The 19712-nt window shown below is 50.2% G+C and overlaps 1 protein-coding gene across 2 annotated transcripts in view; it reads right to left on the bottom strand.

Moving 5' to 3' along the window:
- The window catches only part of PDE4A (phosphodiesterase 4A), a 353439-nt gene that overhangs the window by 268309 nt on the left and 65418 nt on the right, over positions 1-19712 (bottom strand). The window contains exon 1 of one of the 2 annotated variants that reach the window (XM_080988118.1): positions 2827-3140. The exons of the other annotated variant lie outside the window; for it this stretch is intronic. Coding sequence (XP_080844244.1) covers positions 2827-3125 — 299 coding nt within the window. The 5' untranslated portion in view covers positions 3126-3140. Of the gene's footprint in view, positions 1-2826; positions 3141-19712 lie in introns of those variants that run through there. 2 annotated transcript variants of the gene reach the window in all.

Genomic DNA, 19712 nt, shown 5'->3' with positions numbered 1-19712 from the left:
TTAGGACAAGTGACTCCTGCTGCAGTGGATGGGGCTGGAACTGATGAGCCTTGAGGTCCCATTACAGTTCTTGCTAATGTTACATGAGAGTGGGCCTTTTCTGTAGTGGCTCCCCATTTGTGGAATGCTCTCCCCAGGGAGACTCACCCGGCACCTTCATTACATATCTTTAGACACCAGGCAAAAACGTTCTTCACCCAGTCCTTTGGCTAATTAAACAATCTATGGCCTTCTAAATGTGTGGGTGGTGCAGTTTGTTATTATGTTCCGTAATTTGTGTTTTTACACTGTAAACCACTCTGTGATCTTCAGATGAAGGGTGGTACAGTGGTATCTCTGGTTATGAACTTAATTCGTTCCGGAGGTCCGTTCTTAACCTGAAATCGTTCTTGACCTGAGGTACAACTTTAGCTAATGGGGCTTCCCGCTGCTGCACAATTTCTGTTCTCATTCTGAGGTAAAGTTCTTAACCCGAGGTACTACTTCTGGGTTAGCGGAGTTTGTAACCCGAAGTGTTTGTAACCCGAGGTACCACCTGTATATAAATTTAATAATAATTACTAAGAGTGAGCTGTGCAGAGGGTATGGATGACGGAAACCAGCTAACACTGAGCAGTTGAAGAGATGTGGACCCTTTCTCCATCATTGAGTAGCACTCATCAGAAAACCTGCAGGCCTTGAAGGAACAGACTAAGTGGCAGCAGCTAATAGCATTTTTCTCCCACCCAAGCTGGTGGGGAGCTACCAGGGGGCACCAGATCCCAATATAGATGTTTATTCAACCATCTAGTCCCTGGTGTACATTTTCACTCACCCTTTCTTCCCTGGTGGGGAAGGGGGCACCATTTTGTGGTACACCTACGGTGTCAAAATATCTTGCGTGGCCTTGACAACAGACTCCAGTTCCATCAGCTTACAGCTAATATGAATCACGGCAAGACTAGCACAGAGTTCCTCAAGCCTATCCGCACAGTTCCACCCGCTGAAGAACTCTTTAAAATATCTGCCACAGGAACTAACATTTCTCAGAGGGGTCCAAGGCATATTTTGAAGCACCCAAACTAGGCATAGCTCCCGGAGCCTAACCTATAGGGGATGACCAGTGGGCTTAAGTGGTTTGGTTTTGGGTTGCTGACTTTTCAAATAGCTACAGCAACTTGAGGGCAGGCAATTAGCAGACAATCGTGTTCACCTCCCTGATGAGTAAAGCTTTGCAGACTGAGTTGTGTAGATGAACATTACAAAACAGTGAAATTTGTGAGAGTAAGCTATGCTTCCCCGCTCCTGATCCACAGCCCTAATTTCAGTAGAGCCTGACATTTAACTTACTGTGGAGTAAGACTTGCATGAATTTGGAAAAGCTCACATTTTACCACAAAATAAATAAAGACAACTTGTTCCATCAGATTTCAATTTCCTGAGAGCCTTCTCTCCCCACCCTCCTGTTCAGCCTGCTACAAAATGTTAATTGGATTTTAAAGGAAGCCACACATTGTGGGAGAAGGGCAGTTGCTGAACCAAAGAGGCCACAGACAACAATAATAGCAAAAAGCACGATTCAACGCTTTCTCTTCTAAAAACAGGAAGTTCTGAGGAAGGGACTGGGAGGGTCACAGCTTGGTGCCCATTTGAACTTCCCCTAACAAGCCCTAAACAAAAACCTTCCACTACTTTTGGAAAGCAAGGAACTCAGCTGCCCATATTTTTATTGAAAATCTGTGATTGTGGGGTGATGCCTTCAATGTCCCCCACCGTCCCTAGCTCTTCCTAAAGAAGGGGTAAGGAGCCAGTGGGGTTCTGCGGGTGATGTGGCGGCTCCAGCCACCACCAGCCAGCCCAGCAACAACCAGAGGGCTACAAGTCCTTCCCCCCCCCCACCGTTGTTCTCAAGAGTGAGGTTGTAGGGTTTGCTCTTTTCCGCACATTGAGCCTCTCCCTTTACATGCCTCTCTTACATGAACGGGGCGTGGAATTATTATTATTAATCAAAATAAAGAACAGGGTTATTTGGAAATGCCGGTTTCATGCCACAGAAACCAGTTCTTGACTTGTATGAGAGAGAAGGGAGCTGCTACTAATTCTCTTGAAGACAAGACATTATGAGGCATTATTTTTATTCTCATGAACTGTGTGGATGAGAGCGAGAAAGCAGCTAAGGCTGTTGAGAGTGCCAAAGGATAAATACAATTTTATACCTGCCTAGAGTTCAGGCCCTGTGCCAACTGCACAAACACAAGAAGTTTCTCCGTACTGAGCCAGCCCATTCGTCCGTTTGGATCAGTATTACCTATACTGACAGGCAGCAGCTCCTCAGGGTTTCAGGCAGGGATCTTTCCCCAAATCTACCCGCAGGTGCTGGGGTTTGAAGCCGAGACCTTCACTGAGCTAAAGCCCATCCTTACTGGCGCTCTGCGCTGGGCAGGTTATAACTTTAGAAGACACCACTAAAGCAGAGCTCAGGTGGAGTTAAGATTGCAACCGGGGAAGCAGTGAAATAAGGAGCGCGCCTCTAGGCATGTGCAAAGGGCCTCCTGCCCACTACTCTAACGAGCAGCTATCGTTTGCCCAGATGCAAACTGCTCCAGGCGATGGGCAACGCTAAGCCCCACGGATGGGCGAGATTGTTGAAATCAAGCACAAGCCTCAGGGCAACCAAAAGATCTGCGGAGCGGGTCAAGGGGGCGACGCCGTCAAAACACGAAGGGGGCGAGAACCCGGAGCTCAGCAGAAAGCAGCAATCGGATGCGTTTCCCTGCGGTTGCAACAGTCCCCGGTTCCCCGTGCCGACCCCCGGACGCGCCCCCCACGCCCCGCTTCGGAGCCTACCGCTTGCCGGCGTGGCCGCCTCCGCCGCCGCTGGTGCTGGTGGTCCCGTGGAAAGACGACGGCCAGGACATGCGGCATTTCTTCAGCCCCGGCCGGTCGCTGGTGTCCATGGCGTCCGCCCTCTCGATCTGCCGGTGCGGGTGCCTCTCCGTGTCCGAGTAGCCGCGGTGCTTGATCTTGATGGGGGTCCGGGGCTGCCGCCAAAGGTGCTGCGGGGGCTTGAGGGTGGCCTGACCCTCCCGCGGCACGGGCAGCGACAGGGACAGGCTCTTCTTCGAGCAGGGCGGCGGCGGCTCCATCCTGCTGCTCCTCGCCGGCTCCGGACGGAGCTACACGGGCGGGCGGGCGGGCGGGCAGGTCGCGGGGTGGCCGCGGCTGAGGAGTTTGCGCGCCCGGGTCTCGGTCTCCGGCCAGCAACCCGAGTCGCCGCCCCTCGAGCGGGGAAGCGCCTCACAAACTCCGCCAAGAAGCCGCCGCTGCCATCCCAAGCGAGGCTTAGCGCGGAGGCAGCCGCCCAGGGCCCTTCGCGCCGGCTCCGGACGCCCCCTCCATGCTCCGCGGCTGCCGGAGGAGACTGGCGGCGCCTGCCCGAACACGCACCGAGCTCAGCCCGCGCCGGGAGCCGACGGAGCGTCCCCGCTGCGCGCGTCTGAGGCGCCGCCGCCGAGCGCCTCCGGAGGGAAGGAGGGAGTGCGCCGCCGGCGGGGCTGCGGGGAGGGAGGAACCAGCGGAGGCGGAGGGGACGCGCCGAGGGTCGCCGCCTTCACGGCATCCCCCGCTTGGCGAGGCGGCGGCGGCGGCGGCGCCACGAGACGGGCGTGGGCGGGCGTCTCCTTAGGCTCCGCGGTTCCCCGAGGAAGGCTCCGCCTTCGCGGCAGCCGGCTCGCGCGCGGACTAAGTCGAAGCACGGAGCCCGAGCGGCGGTGGAAGAGCCCCGCCCGCGGCTGCCCGCGCCAGTCTTCGCCGCTTTCTGCCGTCCAATGTAGAGCCGGCTCCCTTTCTCCTTACTTGGAATAGCAAGAGTGCCTCTGAGCGTGTACAGAAAGCCTTTTCCGTCAGCAAAGGCCTAAGGACAGTTAGCCTTACCGCGTCAAGTATCAGCACTGGCAGTGTCGGATTTACGTATAAACTAAACAAGCTATAGCTTAGGGCCTCACCTTAGCTGTCAACGTTTCCCTTTTTTAAAGGGAAATTCCCTTATTCCGAATAGGATTCCTCGCAAGAAAAGGGAAAAGTTGACAGCTATGGGCCCCCCTCTCTTGGCCCCCCCCCCAAATTCACTATTAATATACTTCTTGTGTTTCACTTCTACAATCTCTGATAAAATACATAGTTTGTTATGTGAAAATGGCTTTAGATACCTATTAGGTCCATAAATGTCCATATAGCATATATTCAACACAAAAATACAGCCACAAATTGTTGTTGACAAAGGACAGCTGGACATATAAAGGGCCCCATTACCTTCAGTAGCTTAGGGCCTCATCAAACCTGAATCCGGCCCTGATCAGCAGTGTCCAGTTTATTGGGGGGGGGGGCTGGGCACCTCTCGGTCTTCCTCTTCCATTCTGCAAAACACCCCCCCCCCCAAAAGCGTAGTCACCAACAAAAGCCTGTTGGGACTGAGAGAGTTGGTTAACTAAGTGGAACCTCCATGTTCAGGAGTAGTATACCTTTGGATCTAGCACGCTTGGGACAAACAGTGGAGGAATACTGGTGCCCTTGTGCTTAGGTATTATCATGTATTGGGTGCTCCGCAGGCACCTGTTGGATCTAATCCCGAATTGTTGTCTCCATCAAGGCAATTAGGCCTCCCTTCCTTTCGGGTCCACATTTGACCTGGAGCTTCCTCCACATGGCTGTCTCTCTGTCAGTCTTAACCCTCAGAAATGAGGGGTAAGGATTTCAACAGAACTCCCAGACCTGCTTCACCTCCGAGTCTCAGTGAGACGCAAAAAGATTTCCTGCTTTGGGGTAAAGCAGGCGGAGCATAAAGGTGTTCTCCCGCGTAGGGGGCGACAGAGGGTGAGAGGCCACCCTGGGAGAAGTAAATAACAAAATTCTTCCTAGCATGAGATGGTGGCCCACAAAAAACATCTTCTTTTAAAGTGTGGGGTAGGGAGTAGCTCCCAACACATAGAAAAAGGGCATATGGAATAAAGGCCTTCTTGGTGGCTGCCCCCAAGATTCTGGAGCTCATTCCTTCCTTGCTGTCCTTCTTGTCCCAACAGGGTTTGGAACTGACTGCTTTTAAAACTTGAGATGCTGTTTTTATTGTACTCATCTGTATGTTTTCTAATAGATATATAGTTTTGATCATATTAATGTTTAATTATTTTCCCCACCCATGTTTTCAGCTGTTCTTATTTTATCTGTAAGCCACCTTGAGTTTCTGTCAGGGAAAAATGCAGAGCATTAATAATAATAATAATAAGAAGAAGAAGAAGAAGAAGAAAGAAGGTAGGCTGAGCCATTTGCTGTTTTTCTGTGTGTGTGGAGCTGTTGTTTCAAGTACGGGAATATTCAACTGACTCCCTTGTTACACATGTGCAGCAGTCCAGGAAAAACAAAAAGCTTTATCGCTTGATTCTGTTGATGTTATGAAGTGGTCCTCAACACATGCAGGAATTAATTGATCTTAGCAGCCTATAAACCACAACAGGGCCCTCCCAAGACATTTTAGCATCTGAGGCAAAGCACAAAATGGCACACATACCCTCCCTGCCAGGGAGGAAGGGGTGAGTGAAGAAGTATATCGGGAACAAGCAGGGAATAAATACTGACATTGGGATCTTCTGCCACAGAGGATCCTGCCACCTGAAGTGGTCACCTGACCTTGCCTCATGGGTGGGCCGGCCCTGAACCAGGAGCATTTGGGTCCAAATGTGTCCTTCCAGCTTTTGTTGCTGTGACCCAGTTGCTGGGATTCAGTGCTGCTTTTGCTGTGCTACCTTCAGAGCTCTGGTGTGCAAGCAGATAAAAGATTCAGGGATACTGCCAAAATAGTACCAGTCTATAAAGCAGGGCAGCTGCGAGTGGCCAGAGACAGCCTTTGGCACAGAAGCTGCATGGTGATCAAATAATGTCATTATTGAGCAATAAAGTGGCTATTAATAGCACGGTGGCATCGCCCCTCCTTCCTTGTAAATAGTTTATATTGGCAATGGTGATCCGTGTCTCTTGCAGGATCAGATAGGAGAAAAGGAAAGGTTAATGGCGACCTGTGTATACCAGCATAACTGGGGTGCCATTCTCCAGCCAAAGATATTTCAGTGGAAAATCCAAAATGGGAGCCCTCCTCCTCTTAGCTAGCAAACTGGGAAGCTCTCCTTCACAACCCTCACTGAAACATATGGGAGCTCTCTGTGAACAATATTGTGTTCCTTCTAAACCATGGGTAGACAAACTAAGGCCCGGAGGCCGGATGCGGCCCAATTGACTTCTAAATCCGGCCCGCGGACAGTCCGGGAATCAGTGTGTTTTTACATGAGTAGAATGTGTCCTTTTATTTAAAATGCATCTCTGGGTTATTTGTGGGGCATAGGAATTTGTTCATTTCCCCCCCAAAATATAGTCCGCCCCCCCCCAAGGTCTGAGGGACAGTGGACCAGCCCCCTGCTGAAAAAGTTTGCTGACCCCTGTAATCTAAACTCTTTCCATGGTTCAGCTCTGTCAGTCTCCCACATAAGGACTTTCTTTCTTAATCATATCAGAATCTATCTAATCTAGCATTTGGTTTCCAACAATGGCCCAACAGACTTCTGCTTCAGGAAGCCCACAGACAGAGTAGGAGAGCAAGAACCCTCCTCGGTTGTTTGCCCTCAGCACTTGGTATTCAGAGGTACTTCTGAACATAGAGGTTCCATTTAACTATAATTAATCCTCTTCCACTCTTGAAAATGAGTAAAATGGGCCACCTGCTTTGGGCCACTACAGCTACAGTAAGGCCACGTATGGGCTATCCTGGCTGCACATTTAATCCAAGCGAGAAACAGGGTATGGCCCTCCTGAATTCTGCAGGGGAGAGGTAAAATCCAGAGGTCTTGCCCTGTCTATTCCCATGAGACCAGGGCCCTACAGGATTTAACTTACTTCCACAGGGCCTGTAAGACAGAGCTATTCCACCTGGCTATCAATTTGAACTTAGCCTGATCTTTCCCCTTCCTTCCCTCCCCTTCCCCTTTTTATGAAGATTACCAGCTCTGGGATCCCACAGCTAATTCTCCCGTGGCCTCGTCGCTGGCCCAAATAGGACTAATTTAGCCAACTAGCCCTGGTGATCATCTAATGTTTATTGGATGGATTTTCCCCCTAAATTGATTTCTGAATTCTTAATTTATTGTTATTCATGTTTTATACTGTATTTTCAGCTGTTTTTTGTTGCATCAATTAAGTGTTTTAAATTTGTTGTTAGTTGCCCTGAGCCCTGTTTTCTGAACCGGGAAGGGCGGGGTATAAATAAATTATTATTATTATTATTATTATTATTATTATTATTATTATTCCTTCATAGGCTTGGGAGCAAATTATTCCTGCATTGCAGGGGTTTGGACTAGATGACCCTTGGGGTCCCTTCCAATGCTACAATTCTATGATACAGTCTCATCAAAGCAGGTTTATTGCCTACTCTCCCAAGACAACTTCACTCCCAAGACAACTTCACATACACACATGGCTTCACTTTAAATCAATTTTTGCTCAAGAGGATCCCACGCAGGGAATCAAGCATTACATGGTAAGGTGACAGCAGAAATTGTTCCAGGATGTGATTTAGCTATTTCTGTCCCTCCAGATAAAAATAGACGTCTAGAGGATACTTTTGTTCAACATATTTCATGTGCCTTGAGAATCTACATGTTTAAAGCCTCCAGAATAAGAGGAAACAAGCTCAAAGTAGACTCAGAAGGAGGGATAAAGAGGAGGGAGAGAAGGAGACAGAAGAAGGATGTGGTTCACAAGTCCAAAACATTTCCCTGCATGAAGTGCTTGTAGGATGGGAGAGGTACAGAGCCTAAAGTGCTTCTGAGTTTATGCAGAGTACTGTACTTGCTTTCCTCAAGACCTGCTACTTTTAAAACTGGGAGTGGGGGCTTTAGGCCCTCTCCCCTACTCCCGTTGAGTAGTTAAGATGAAGTCACAATTGAGAGGGCATCTTCATCTCTTTTGAAGTCCATTTTGAAATTGTCCATCTGCCTAGAAACTCCTTTCTTTTCTTTTTACATGCCTTGAGTGTTTTGTGGTTTGGGGTGGACCCACCCCTAGATTGAATAATTTTTGTTGACAATGATGTATTTTAGGTTATTGGGCAAAAAAGGCCACAACTTTATTGGTTAAAGAATGTGAGTGGTATTGGCTTAGGCATTGGAAACCACACGACTATATCTGACTGCTGCCCGTCTGCAGGAGTCTTGGAAGGGTTAACCACCAGTAGGGGGAGCCCTGCTGATGCACATCAACTAGGGACTCCCCCATGGTCACCGCTAGGGGTCGTGCCATGGCCCTAGCCCCCTGTCTGGGGCTTCAGACAGAGAACCCCTCCCGAAGAACCATAGCCCTCGTTTCTGCCCCTTCCTCAGCTACTTGCCCAATTCTCCAGTGCCAGTGCCTTCCTGGATATTTCTCAGAAACCAGTGAAAAGCCAAATGGGGCTTCCTTCGTGCACCCAGAATGGCTCCCAGAGAAGGAGGTTGGAGGCAGGAAAAGGCAGCCCACTTGGAACCTGGTGCTAGTTTCATACAGATGGACCATTGCTCCATCTACCTCCTGTGGCTAACAGGTGACGCTCCTACAACACCCACCATTTCCGGCAGCACAGCTAAGGTCAGTGATGATGGGACTTGTAGTCCAGCCACATCTGGAGGGCACAGCACTGGCTACCCCTGGTCTATGCTGACTAGCCAGTTGCTCTGCAGGGTTTCAGGCAGGGGGCTTTCCCCAGCCCTACATGAAGACACCAGGGACTGACCCTGGGACCTTCCAATGCTATGAGTGTACACAACAACATGGCCACAACTTTTGTTGTTGTTGTTTAGTCGTGTCCGACTCATCGTGACCCCCTGGACCAGAGCACGCCAGGCACTCCTGTCTTCCACTGCCTTCCGCATTTTGGTCAAACTCATGTTTGTAGCTTCGAGAACACTGTCCAACCATCTCGTCCTCTGTCGTCCCCTTCTCCTTGTGCCCTCCATCTTTCCCAACATCAGGGTCTTTTCCAGGGAGTCTTCTCTTCTCATGAGGTGGCCAAAGTATTGGAGCCTCAGCTTCAGGATCTGTCCTTCCAGTGAGCACTCAGGGCTGATTTCCTTAAGAATGGATAGGTCTGATCTTCTTGCAGTCCATGGGACTCTCAAGAGTCTCCTCCAGCACCATAATTCAAAAGCATCAATTCTTTGGCGATCAGCCTTCTTTATGGTCCAGTTCTCACTTCTTCAAATGCCCCAAACACCCAGTAACTTCTGTCATTGATAGGCAGGTATTTCAGATGAGGGCATCACACTGACGCACACAACCACACACACACACCCCTGGCGCGCACACACACACACACACACACCCCTGACAAGTGTACTCTTCTGACCAGAGTTGCTTGCACTTTTCTTCATTCCTTCAATGGAATATAACACAGGCTGCACCCTGAGTCATCTGGCTGCCTGTCCTGCGTAAGGGATGGCCAGCCTTACTAGCAGGATCTGATGCCAGCATTTTGAATTTCTGAGCAAAAGAAAGGCAAACACCTCAAGACTGAAACGAGATGCCACCGGTGTCTCGACTTTGCTAGTCAAAGGGTCTGAAGCTTCAGGCTGCAACCTGTTAATAAAAACGTATTTGCAAGGAAGCGGCGAGCAGCACGCAGGCTGCTTGCCAGCTACAGAAGCATCTGCACATTGACTGCTCTGCAGGAGCCTAATTTTAAACTGGGCGATTTCTTCTCAATGAAGCAAAACAGAATGCCCACCCTTTGATCATGTGCCTTGGCAAAGAGTTGCCAAATCCCATTCTGCTCAAAAGCAATTTTGCTTCCCATATGCTCCCCCTCGCAGTACTGTACGTATCTGCTGTCGTCAGAGAAGGTGCCTAGAGAGGGAAAGAAGCACTGGCAGCGGTGCTTGGAAACTCAGAGAAACCTACAGCCCATCCAAAAAACCATGTGCTGTACGAAGGCAGGAAGGCGGGGGGGACGGACCATCAAGTCAATGGAGCAGGTGAAGTCAAAAGGGGCGGAGGCAGCTAGTTACAGACCTCTCTCTTCTCGGACTGCAGGTCATGTCTGAGAGTTTTAAGAATGTGCTTGATTCAGTTTGGGTTTTGCTCTATCAGATTTTTACATGATCAAATTGTATTTAACTGCTTCATTATTTATGTATTTCCACTTTACTGTTTATATATTTGGAATTTTTTGGAGTGCTTTAAAAGTTGTCAGAAGGGACACGGGTGGTGCTGTGGTCTAAACCACAGAGCCTAGAGCTCGCCGATTAGAAGGTCGGCGGTTCGAATCCCCACGACGGGGTGAGCTCCCGTTGCTCAGTCCCTGCTCCTGCCAACCTAGCAGTTTGAAAGCACGTCAAAGTGCAAGTAGATAAATAGGTACCGCTCCGGCGGGAAGGAAAACAGCATTTCCATGCACTGCTCTGGTCCGCCAGAAGCGCCTTAGTCATGCTGGCCACATGACCCGGAAGCTGTCTGCGGACAAACAGCGGCTCCCTCTGCCAGTAAAGTGAGATGAGTACCGCAATCCCAGAGTCGTCCGCAACTGGACCTAATGGTCAGGGGTCCCTTTACCTTTACCTTTAAAAGGTGTCAGAGGTCTGTGGCTAGTACAATAAATCTGCTGATGACTGAAGCTCAGCGTATAGTTTACTGAGGATTTTAAATCCCAAGCAAACAACTTTTCTCTTTCCCAATGCCAGCAGTCTTCCTTCATCTGATAATGCCATTTGTCACTTATACACAATTTTTTATGGGGTGTACAGGACAAAGCTGATGCATTTCTACTTCCTGTTCAGTTCAATGGGCCTTATTCCCAAGTGACTGCGTCTTGGACTACAGTATCAGCATGAAAGGGCTTTCACAGTAGGCATGTTGTTGTTGTTTAGTCGTGTCCTACTCTTTGTGACCCCCTGGACCAGAGCACGCCAGGCACTCCTGTCTTCCACTGCCTCCCGCAGTTTGGTCAAACTCATGCTGGTAGCTTCGAGAACACTATCCAACCATCTCGTCCTCTGTCGTCCCCTTCTCCTTGTGCCCTCCATCTTTCCCAACATCAGGGTCTTTTCCAGGGAGTCTTCTCTTCTCATAAGGTGGCCAAAGTATTGGAGCGTCAGCTTCAGGATCTGTCCTTCCAGGGAGCACTCGGGGCTGATTTCCTTAAGAATGGATAGGTTTGATCTTCTTGCAGTCCATGGGACTCTCAAGAGTCTCCTCCAGCACCATAATTCAAAAGCATCAATTCTTCAGCGATCAGCCTTCTTTATGGTCCAGCTCTCACTTCCATGTATCACTACTGGGAAAACCATAGCTTTTACTATACGGACCTTTGTTGGCAAGGTGATGTCTCTACTTTTTAAGATGCTGTAGGGCTAGGGAGGCATATGAATCATTAAAGGAGCCCCATGAGGAGACTGGTCATTGGTATTCCCACTGGAATGACTTAATCAAAGGATACGCCAAATATTCAGAACTCAGTCCAGATTTGAACCCAGATCCAAATCCTACACTAAAGTGGTACCTATGAGTGGTTGCCTAAAACACTGAAAGGTCAAGGAGGATTCATTTGCAGAAATCGCTTAGAAGTTTGCCTGAACATTTCGCCTCACATTTCCTTCCAGGAAGCCTAGAAACTTACTTTAAAAATATTTTTAAAGTAAGCTCAGACTCCAGGCCCCCTGTTGGTTGTAGACCGGGTACAACAGTGTTTTCTGTAATCGCTTCTCAGGAGTTCTGTTGGCAGTGACCACAAATAATGGCTAGTAAGTCAAGCCCAAAATTTTCGCTCTCTGCGCTTAATGTTTCACCATTTATATTGGAAACCTGTTACCCAAGAGACAGCTTTATAAGGTAGTCACATTGCAGGGCACTGTATATGTTAGAAAAATAAAATTCTACATTACACTAAGGAAAAAAATGGAACTCTGCAAACTGTATAAATTATACAAAGTTAAGTGAGTAGGTATTCTAATTTTCTCTTTGCACAATTCTAGATGTGCTAGGAGGAGGAACTCTGCAAGGTACTGTAGGCCAGCCCCCAAAGCTGGAGATCTTGTTCAGCCTCCTCTTTAGCACTTCAGCTAGTAACACGCTCACACTTCCACACACACATATTCCCAGCTTGAAACATGCTTTTAACAAAACAATGAAATCCAAGGTTATCAGAAAGCTGAATCTTGCACCCAACACTTCTGCTATGCTTGTGCAGAATGACAACACTCGCACACACAAACATCTGAAACTTGAAACTTCTTTAAAAGGTAAAGGGACCCCTGACAATTAAGTCCAGTCATGAACGACTCTGGGGTTGCAGCACTCATCTCACTTTACAGGCCGAGGGAGCCGGCATTTGTCCACTTCTGCAGACAGTTTTTCCGGGTCATGTGGCCAGCATGACTAAGCCACTTCTGGTGAAACCAGAGCAGTGCATAGAAACGCCGTTTACCTTCCCGCCAGAGCAGTGCCTATTTATCTACTTGCACTGTGTGCTTTCGAACTGCAAGGTTGGCAGGAGCTGGGACCGAACAACGGGAGCTCACCCCGTTGCGGCGATTCGAACCGCTGACCTTTCGATCGGCAAGCCCAAGCGGCACAGTGGTTTAACCCACAGCGCCACCCGCTAAACTTCTTTAGGTGGTCCCAATTTCCAAAAACTTTCCAGAGAGATACATTTCTCAGAATCACGGGCTTAAGTCTAAGGCATTGGGTACCTCACTGCCTCTTAGCTTTTGTCTTCCATGGCAAAATACAACTCTTAGCTGTTAAGCAACACCAGCACCAATGGAATATGTCAACTGTCAATAGTCCCCATGGATGATTTTGATAAACAGGCAATGTAATGGAGAAGAGGTTAGAACAGAAAACAGCTGGAATAGATGCAGAGAAGCTTTAGGCAGGTGGCTTGATCAGAGACTAAATAACTTTCCTGGAAAAAAAAAGCAGAGGGAGGTCTCTTTGATGCATCACAGATGATGGAATAAATTTCAGCTGCTGAGGACCAAAGCCAAGTAAGAGTGGAAAGGCAGCACAAATAGCTCGAAAAATATGTTTTATTGTATTATTTTTTAAGGTGGGGATTAGTCATCGAGGCAACTCTCCAAAAGGAAAATGCACATTCACCAACCTTTGACATATTCTGCAAACAGTGTGGAGTTGAATATCTGTTTTGAAGAACAGAATCTCTCTGTGTGGGGTGTGCCTGGCGCCAGCACCACTCCTCCTCCTAACAAAACACAGGGATTGACACTGGTATATACAAGATCCACTCAGAAAAGCACAGATTATAACTGAATAAAAACTAGGCTGTACATACAGACATCAGAAGAATCATAGAACTGGAGAATTTGTAGGGACCACCAGGGTCATCGAGTCCTGCAATGAAGGAATCTCAGCTAAAGCATCCACAACAGATGCTCATCCAACCTCTGCTTCAAAACCTCCAAGGAAGGAGAGTCCACTGCCTCTTGTGGGAGTCTGTTCCACTGCCAAACAGCTCTTACTGTCAGACAGTTCTTCCTGATGTTTAGCTGGAATCTCTTTTATTATAGCTTGAATCCATTGGTTCGGGTGTTATGCTCAGGAGCAAGAGGAAAAAAGCTTGCTCCATCCTCCATGTGACAGCCTTTTAGATAGTTGGAGAGGATGACCATATGTCTTCTCAGCCTCCCTTTTCCAGGCTAAACATATCCAGCTCCTTCAACCTTTCCTAATAAGGCTTGGTTTCCAGACCCTTGATCATCTTGGTTGCCATCCTCTGCACACATTCCAGCTTGTCAATATCCTTCTTAAATTGTGGTGCCCAGAACTGGACATGGTATTCCAGGTGTGGTTTGACCAAGGCAGAATAGAGTTGGTACTATTACTTCCCTTGATCTGAATAGTATACAGTATGTAGGTGCAGGGCTGGCTCATTAATGAGAGATTTCAGAATGGAGATGGCAAAAATGAAAATCTACTTGGATTGCTTTTAAAAGGAAAGAGTCTGGCAGAACAGTGGTGTTATTACTTCCCTTGAAGTAATAGATTTCTAGAATAGCATTAGCTTTTTTTGCTGCTACATTGCACTGTTGACTCTCGTTAAGCTTGTTGTCCACTAAGACCCCAAGATCTTTTTCACATGTTCTACTAGTATGCCAGATGTCCCCTGTTATGTACTGAGTTGAATAGGATCCAAACTGTAGCAGTCTGATTGGTCCTAGAACAATAGGATCCAAAAGGCAGCAGTCTGATTGGTCCTAGAACAATAGGATTCAGAATGCAGCAGTCTGATTGGTCCTAGAACAATGCAGCAGTATGATTGGTTGGCAGGAACCACCCAATCCTGCTCCAGATAGAAGTGAATCCACAACCTGATTGGCTTACAGTAGAATTCCAGAATTAGCCAATCATGTGCAGCCCATTGTGTAAATAATGTATATAAAGCAGATACTGTGAGGGGACATTTATTCATTCCTCCTCACCACTATGAGCTGAATAAAGAGCATGAAATCACTTTGCGACTCTGAGTATATTTCACTGGCGACGAGGATGGGATCCCGCTGAGCTGACTGCCACACACAGCACCGCAGCACCGCCAACTGCCGCACCGCTGCCTCGCACCGTGTATCCAGGCTTCAGCTCCGGGGCACAAGGAACTCAGAATGGCAGCCAACAGCAGCTTCTCGCCATTCAACCCAGCATCTGGAGACTGGGAAGCGTACGCCTCCCGTTTCACCTTCCTCCTAGAAGCCAAAGGGGTCACCGACGAAGAAGACGCCAAGAAGAGGGCGATATTCTTCAGCGTCTGCGGAGAGGAGACGTTTGAAATCGCCCGGGCTCTCCTTGCGCCTGAAGACGTCGCTACTGTTCCATACAAAACAATAATGGAACAGCTGAAGGGGCACTTTTCGCCGCAGCCCTCAGTGGTGGCTCGTCGAAATGCCTTCTACGCAAAGCGGCAAGCCCCTGGGGAAACCATAACTGGGTTTGTGACCTCTCTCCGCCAAGCCGCCCGGTTCTGCAACTTCTCAGAGCTGGAGAACATGCTTCGTGACCGCCTCGTCGGTGGCCTGAAGGATGAGAAGCTGCAACGGCGCCTCTACGCTAAGAAGGACCTAACGTTCCAGGTCGCTCTGGAGGAGGCCCTGGCAACAGAAGCTGCCGAGAGGTCGACCCAAGAGGCACGGCCGAGCCTGCCATCCCAACCGAGGGTCCACCATGAAGACCTCACCGACGACTCAGGATCCGACAGGGAGGAGGTGCACCGAGTACAGCAGCGCACTCAAGCAGCGCACAGACCACAGCTGCCTCGACGAGAAGGAGGGAACTGCGCAAGCTGCGGGGAGAGTCACGAGAGGAGGACCTGCCGTTTCCGCAACGCAGAGTGCAGGCAGTGCAGAAAATCGGGACACATCGCCCGGGTGTGTCGGGCTCGGCCCACCCGACACCAGGCATCAGATGACCAATCCAAGAGCCCCAGGTCCCGGGGCCCAACGCACCAAGGCAACTCGACGGAGCTCACGGACTTCCAGGTATACCAGTTGCCCCACCCCAACGTAGAGAAAATTTATGTAGAGGTACAGATAGAGGGGGCCCCATGCCGCATGGAGCTTGACACGGGTTCAACTCTATCCATAATCTCGGCAAGGACCTTAAGGAAACTGTGTCCCACTGGGGGTCCCAAACTCAGGCCGGCCCCATTCACCCTCCGGGACTTCCAGAAACGTAAGGTCCCCACAATGGGGGTGGGGACCTTCAGGGTGCAATACCGAGGGCGGACGCGGCAACTGGACTTGCTTGTGGTCAAGGGCCCCTACATTAGCTTACTGGGATTGGCATGGTTTGGACCACTGGGGCTAGCTGTCACCGGGGTGAACCACACTAGCTTACAAGTGGACGTGGACGCCATATGCAAGGAATTTCCAGGGGTTTTCGATGGGAAATTGGGACAGTATACGGGCCCCCCCATTGCGCTACAGCTTGACCCCGCAGTACGACCGGTCAGGCTCAAGGCCCGCCGGGTCCCGTTCGCCTTGAAACCCCGTATAGACGAGGAATTGGACCGACTCGTAGAGCAAGGAGTGCTGGAGCCGGTGCCTAATGCTCCCTGGGAAACCCCAATCGTCACACCCGTCAAGCCTAATGGTTCGGTCCGCATCTGCGCAGACTACAAATGTACCATAAACAAGGCCCTCACGGCCCACGCATACCCAGTGCCAGTGGTCAGCCATGTCCTTGCCACCCTGGCTGGGTCGAAAATTTTTGGCAAGCTGGACTTGGCCCAAGCATATCAACAGCTGCCAGTAGATGAGGCCACAGCAGAGGCACAGACGATTGTGACGCACAGAGGAGCGTTCAGGGTAAAGCGGCTGCAATTCGGTGTCAGCGTGGCACCAGGCATATTCCAGAATATAATGGACTCTCTCCTTAAAGGGATTCCTGGCGTCACCCCCTTCTTCGATGATGTGTTGATTGCCGGCCCCACACCAGAGGAGTTTGAGGACCGCCTCCGCACCGTTCTGCACCGTTTCCAGACGGCGGGTCTCAAGGTGAAGCGGGAAAAATGTCTACTAGGAGTGCCTCAGGTGGACTTTCTGGGATTTATGGTGGACGCAGAAGGGGTCCACCCGACTGGGGACAAGGTACGGGCCATTTGTGATGCCCCAGCGCCCAAGAGCAAGACTGAACTTCAGGCCTTCTTGGGACTATTGAACTTTTACCATTCCTTCCTTCCCCACAAGGCGGCGGTAGCGGAGCCCCTACACAGACTCCTGGACAAGCGGGCCCCTTGGGTGTGGGGCCAGCGCCAGGAGGCCGCATTCCAGGCAGTCAAGGACTTGCTTGTCTCAAACTCGGTCTTGGCACACTTCGACGAGAGGCTGCCGGTGGTGCTAGCATGCGACGCCTCACCCTATGGCATTGGAGCTGTCCTGGGGCACCAACTCCCGGATGGAAGAGAGGTACCGGTGGCGTACTTTTCCCAGACACTCAACACAACCGAGCGGAACTACTCGCAAATCGACAAGGAGGGTCTGGCAATCGTAAAGGGAGTAAAAAAATTCCATGATTTCTTGTACGGGCGGCCCTTCACCGTGGTGACTGACCACAAGCCGTTGCTTGGCTTGTTTGCCCCCGAAAAGCAGACCCCCCAAGTGCTGTCTCCTCGCGTCCTCAGGTGGTCAATTTTCCTTGCCAGCTACCAGTATGCACTGATTCACCGACCTGGGAAGGCGATGGGCCATGCGGACGCCCTCAGCAGGCTACCACTACCGGAAACAGGCCCTGACCCAGCACCTGCACAAGAGGTTATGAGCCTGGAGCTGCTTCCCGACCGCCCCATTCAGGCACAAGAAGTTGCACACCATTCCAAGAAAGATAGGGTCATCTCCCGGGTCCTGGACTGGGTGTGGAGGGGATGGCCCAGCAGCAGCCCCGGGCCAGAATTCGCCGGCTACACAACCCGCAAACATGAACTGTCGGCCCACAAGGGGTGCCTGTTATGGGGAAGCAGAGTCGTTGTTCCCCAGCCCCTCTGCAAAAGGGTCCTCACAGCCCTACACGAGACACATCCAGGGGTAGTAAGAATGAAGGCCCTTGCCAGGAGTTATGTGTGGTGGCCGGGGATCGATGGAGAGATAGAGGCCTGGGTCAAACACTGCCAGGCCTGCCAAGAATCCCGCCCAGATCCCCCAAGGGCCCCAGTCCAGTCCTGGGAGTCCGCCCGAGCACCATGGTCACGCCTGCATGTGGATTTCGCTGGCCCCTTTCAGGGGAAAACATTCTTCATAGTGGTGGACTCCTACACCAAATGGCTGGAAGTCGCACTGGTACCGTCCACTTCCACGTCCGCAGCCATCCGGGTACTACGCAGGCTGTTTGCAACCCACGGGCTCCCTGACACTCTCGTCTCAGACAACGGGACTGCATTTACGTCAGGAGAATTCCAAACCTTCACAGCGCAGAACGCCATCCGCCACATCCGTTCGGCGCCGTTCCACCCTGCCACCAATGGCCAAGCAGAACGCATGGTGCGGACCACCAAGGACACCCTTCGCCGCATGACGCAAGGGGACTGGGAGTACCGCCTTGCCACATTCCTTCTAGCACAGCACAGCACCCCCAGCTCAACGACTGGCCGGAGCCCCGCTGAACTACTAATGGGTCGGCGCCTTGCAATCAGATTGGACCGCCTTCACCCCGATAGAGCTCAGGATGAGGTAGTGGTGGGGGAAGGCAGGAACCCCCGGACCTTCGAGGCCCAGGACCCAGTGTACACAAAGAATTTTGGGGCAGGCCCAGCATGGGTACCCGCCACAATCACCAGGGTCACTGGCCCCGTGTCGTACGAGGTGCTAACGGATGGGGGGCAATGCTGGCGCCGCCACTGCGACCAGATACGGCGACGATTCCCGGGAGAAAACCAGGAGGAGGACAGGTCAGAGGAGTCCCAAGGGAACAGCGGGGCAGTGAGGCCCATAGAGCAGGAGGGGCCAGCAGGAGAGGCAGAATCAGTAAATACAGAGAGGACCCGTGAGGCCGAAAGGACACCGGAACCAGAACCACGACTGAGCGAGCCGGTTGCACCAGACCAAACAGCCGCATCACAGCCAGCATCCTTGGAACACGAGCCAGAACCCGGAGCCCGGACCAGGGAACACCCCAGGCCACAACGCACACGTAGGCCGCCGGCATACCTTGAGGACTATGAATGCGACCTCCCGGGCAGGACTGGAACTTAGAGGGGAGGGGTGTTATGTACTGAGTTGAATAGGATCCAAACTGTAGCAGTCTGATTGGTCCTAGAACAATAGGATCCAAAAGGCAGCAGTCTGATTGGTCCTAGAACAATAGGATTCAGAATGCAGCAGTCTGATTGGTCCTAGAACAATGCAGCAGTATGATTGGTTGGCAGGAACCACCCAATCCTGCTCCAGATAGAAGTGAATCCACAACCTGATTGGCTTACAGTAGAATTCCAGAATTAGCCAATCATGTGCAGCCCATTGTGTAAATAATGTATATAAAGCAGATACTGTGAGGGGACATTTATTCATTCCTCCTCACCACTATGAGCTGAATAAAGAGCATGAAATCACTTTGCGACTCTGAGTATATTTCATCCCCCATCTTATATTTGTGCAGCTGGTTCTTCCTGAAGAAGTGCAGAACATTGCATTTGCTCCTATTGAAATTCATTTTGTTAATTTGGGCCCAGTTCTCTGATCTGTGAGAGTCATCTTGAATCTCAAATCTGTCTTCTGCAGCATTAGCTACTCCTCCCAGTTTGGAGTCATCTGTAAATTTGATCAGCATCCCCTCATTCCTTCATCCAAGTCATTTATAAAGACATTGAACAACAACGGGCACAGGACGAAACCCTGTAGCATCCCACTTGTCCCTTTTTCCAGGATGATGAAGAACTATTAATTAGCACTCTTTGGGCTCTGTCAGTCAACCAGCTACTAATCCTCCTAACAGTAACCTCATTTAGCCCAAATTTTACCAGCATATCACAGGCATATAACGGGGGACTTTGTCCAAAGCCTTTTTGAAATTTAGATACACTATGTCCGTAGCATTCCCCTGATCCACCAAGCTTGTAACTCCATCAAAAAAAGAAATGAGATTTGTCTGACATGACTTGCTTTTGAAAAAAACCATGCTGCGTAATCGCAGCATATTTTCTAAGTGCTCACAGACCAGCT

The sequence above is a fragment of the Podarcis pityusensis genome (genome assembly GCF_964106645.2).
Source record: "Podarcis pityusensis genome assembly, chromosome: 17".
In the NCBI taxonomy this organism is placed as follows: Eukaryota; Metazoa; Chordata; class Lepidosauria; order Squamata; family Lacertidae; genus Podarcis; species Podarcis pityusensis.
The sequence above is the reverse complement of the archived record's forward strand: the minus strand, read 5'-3'. Positions and strand labels throughout refer to the sequence as shown.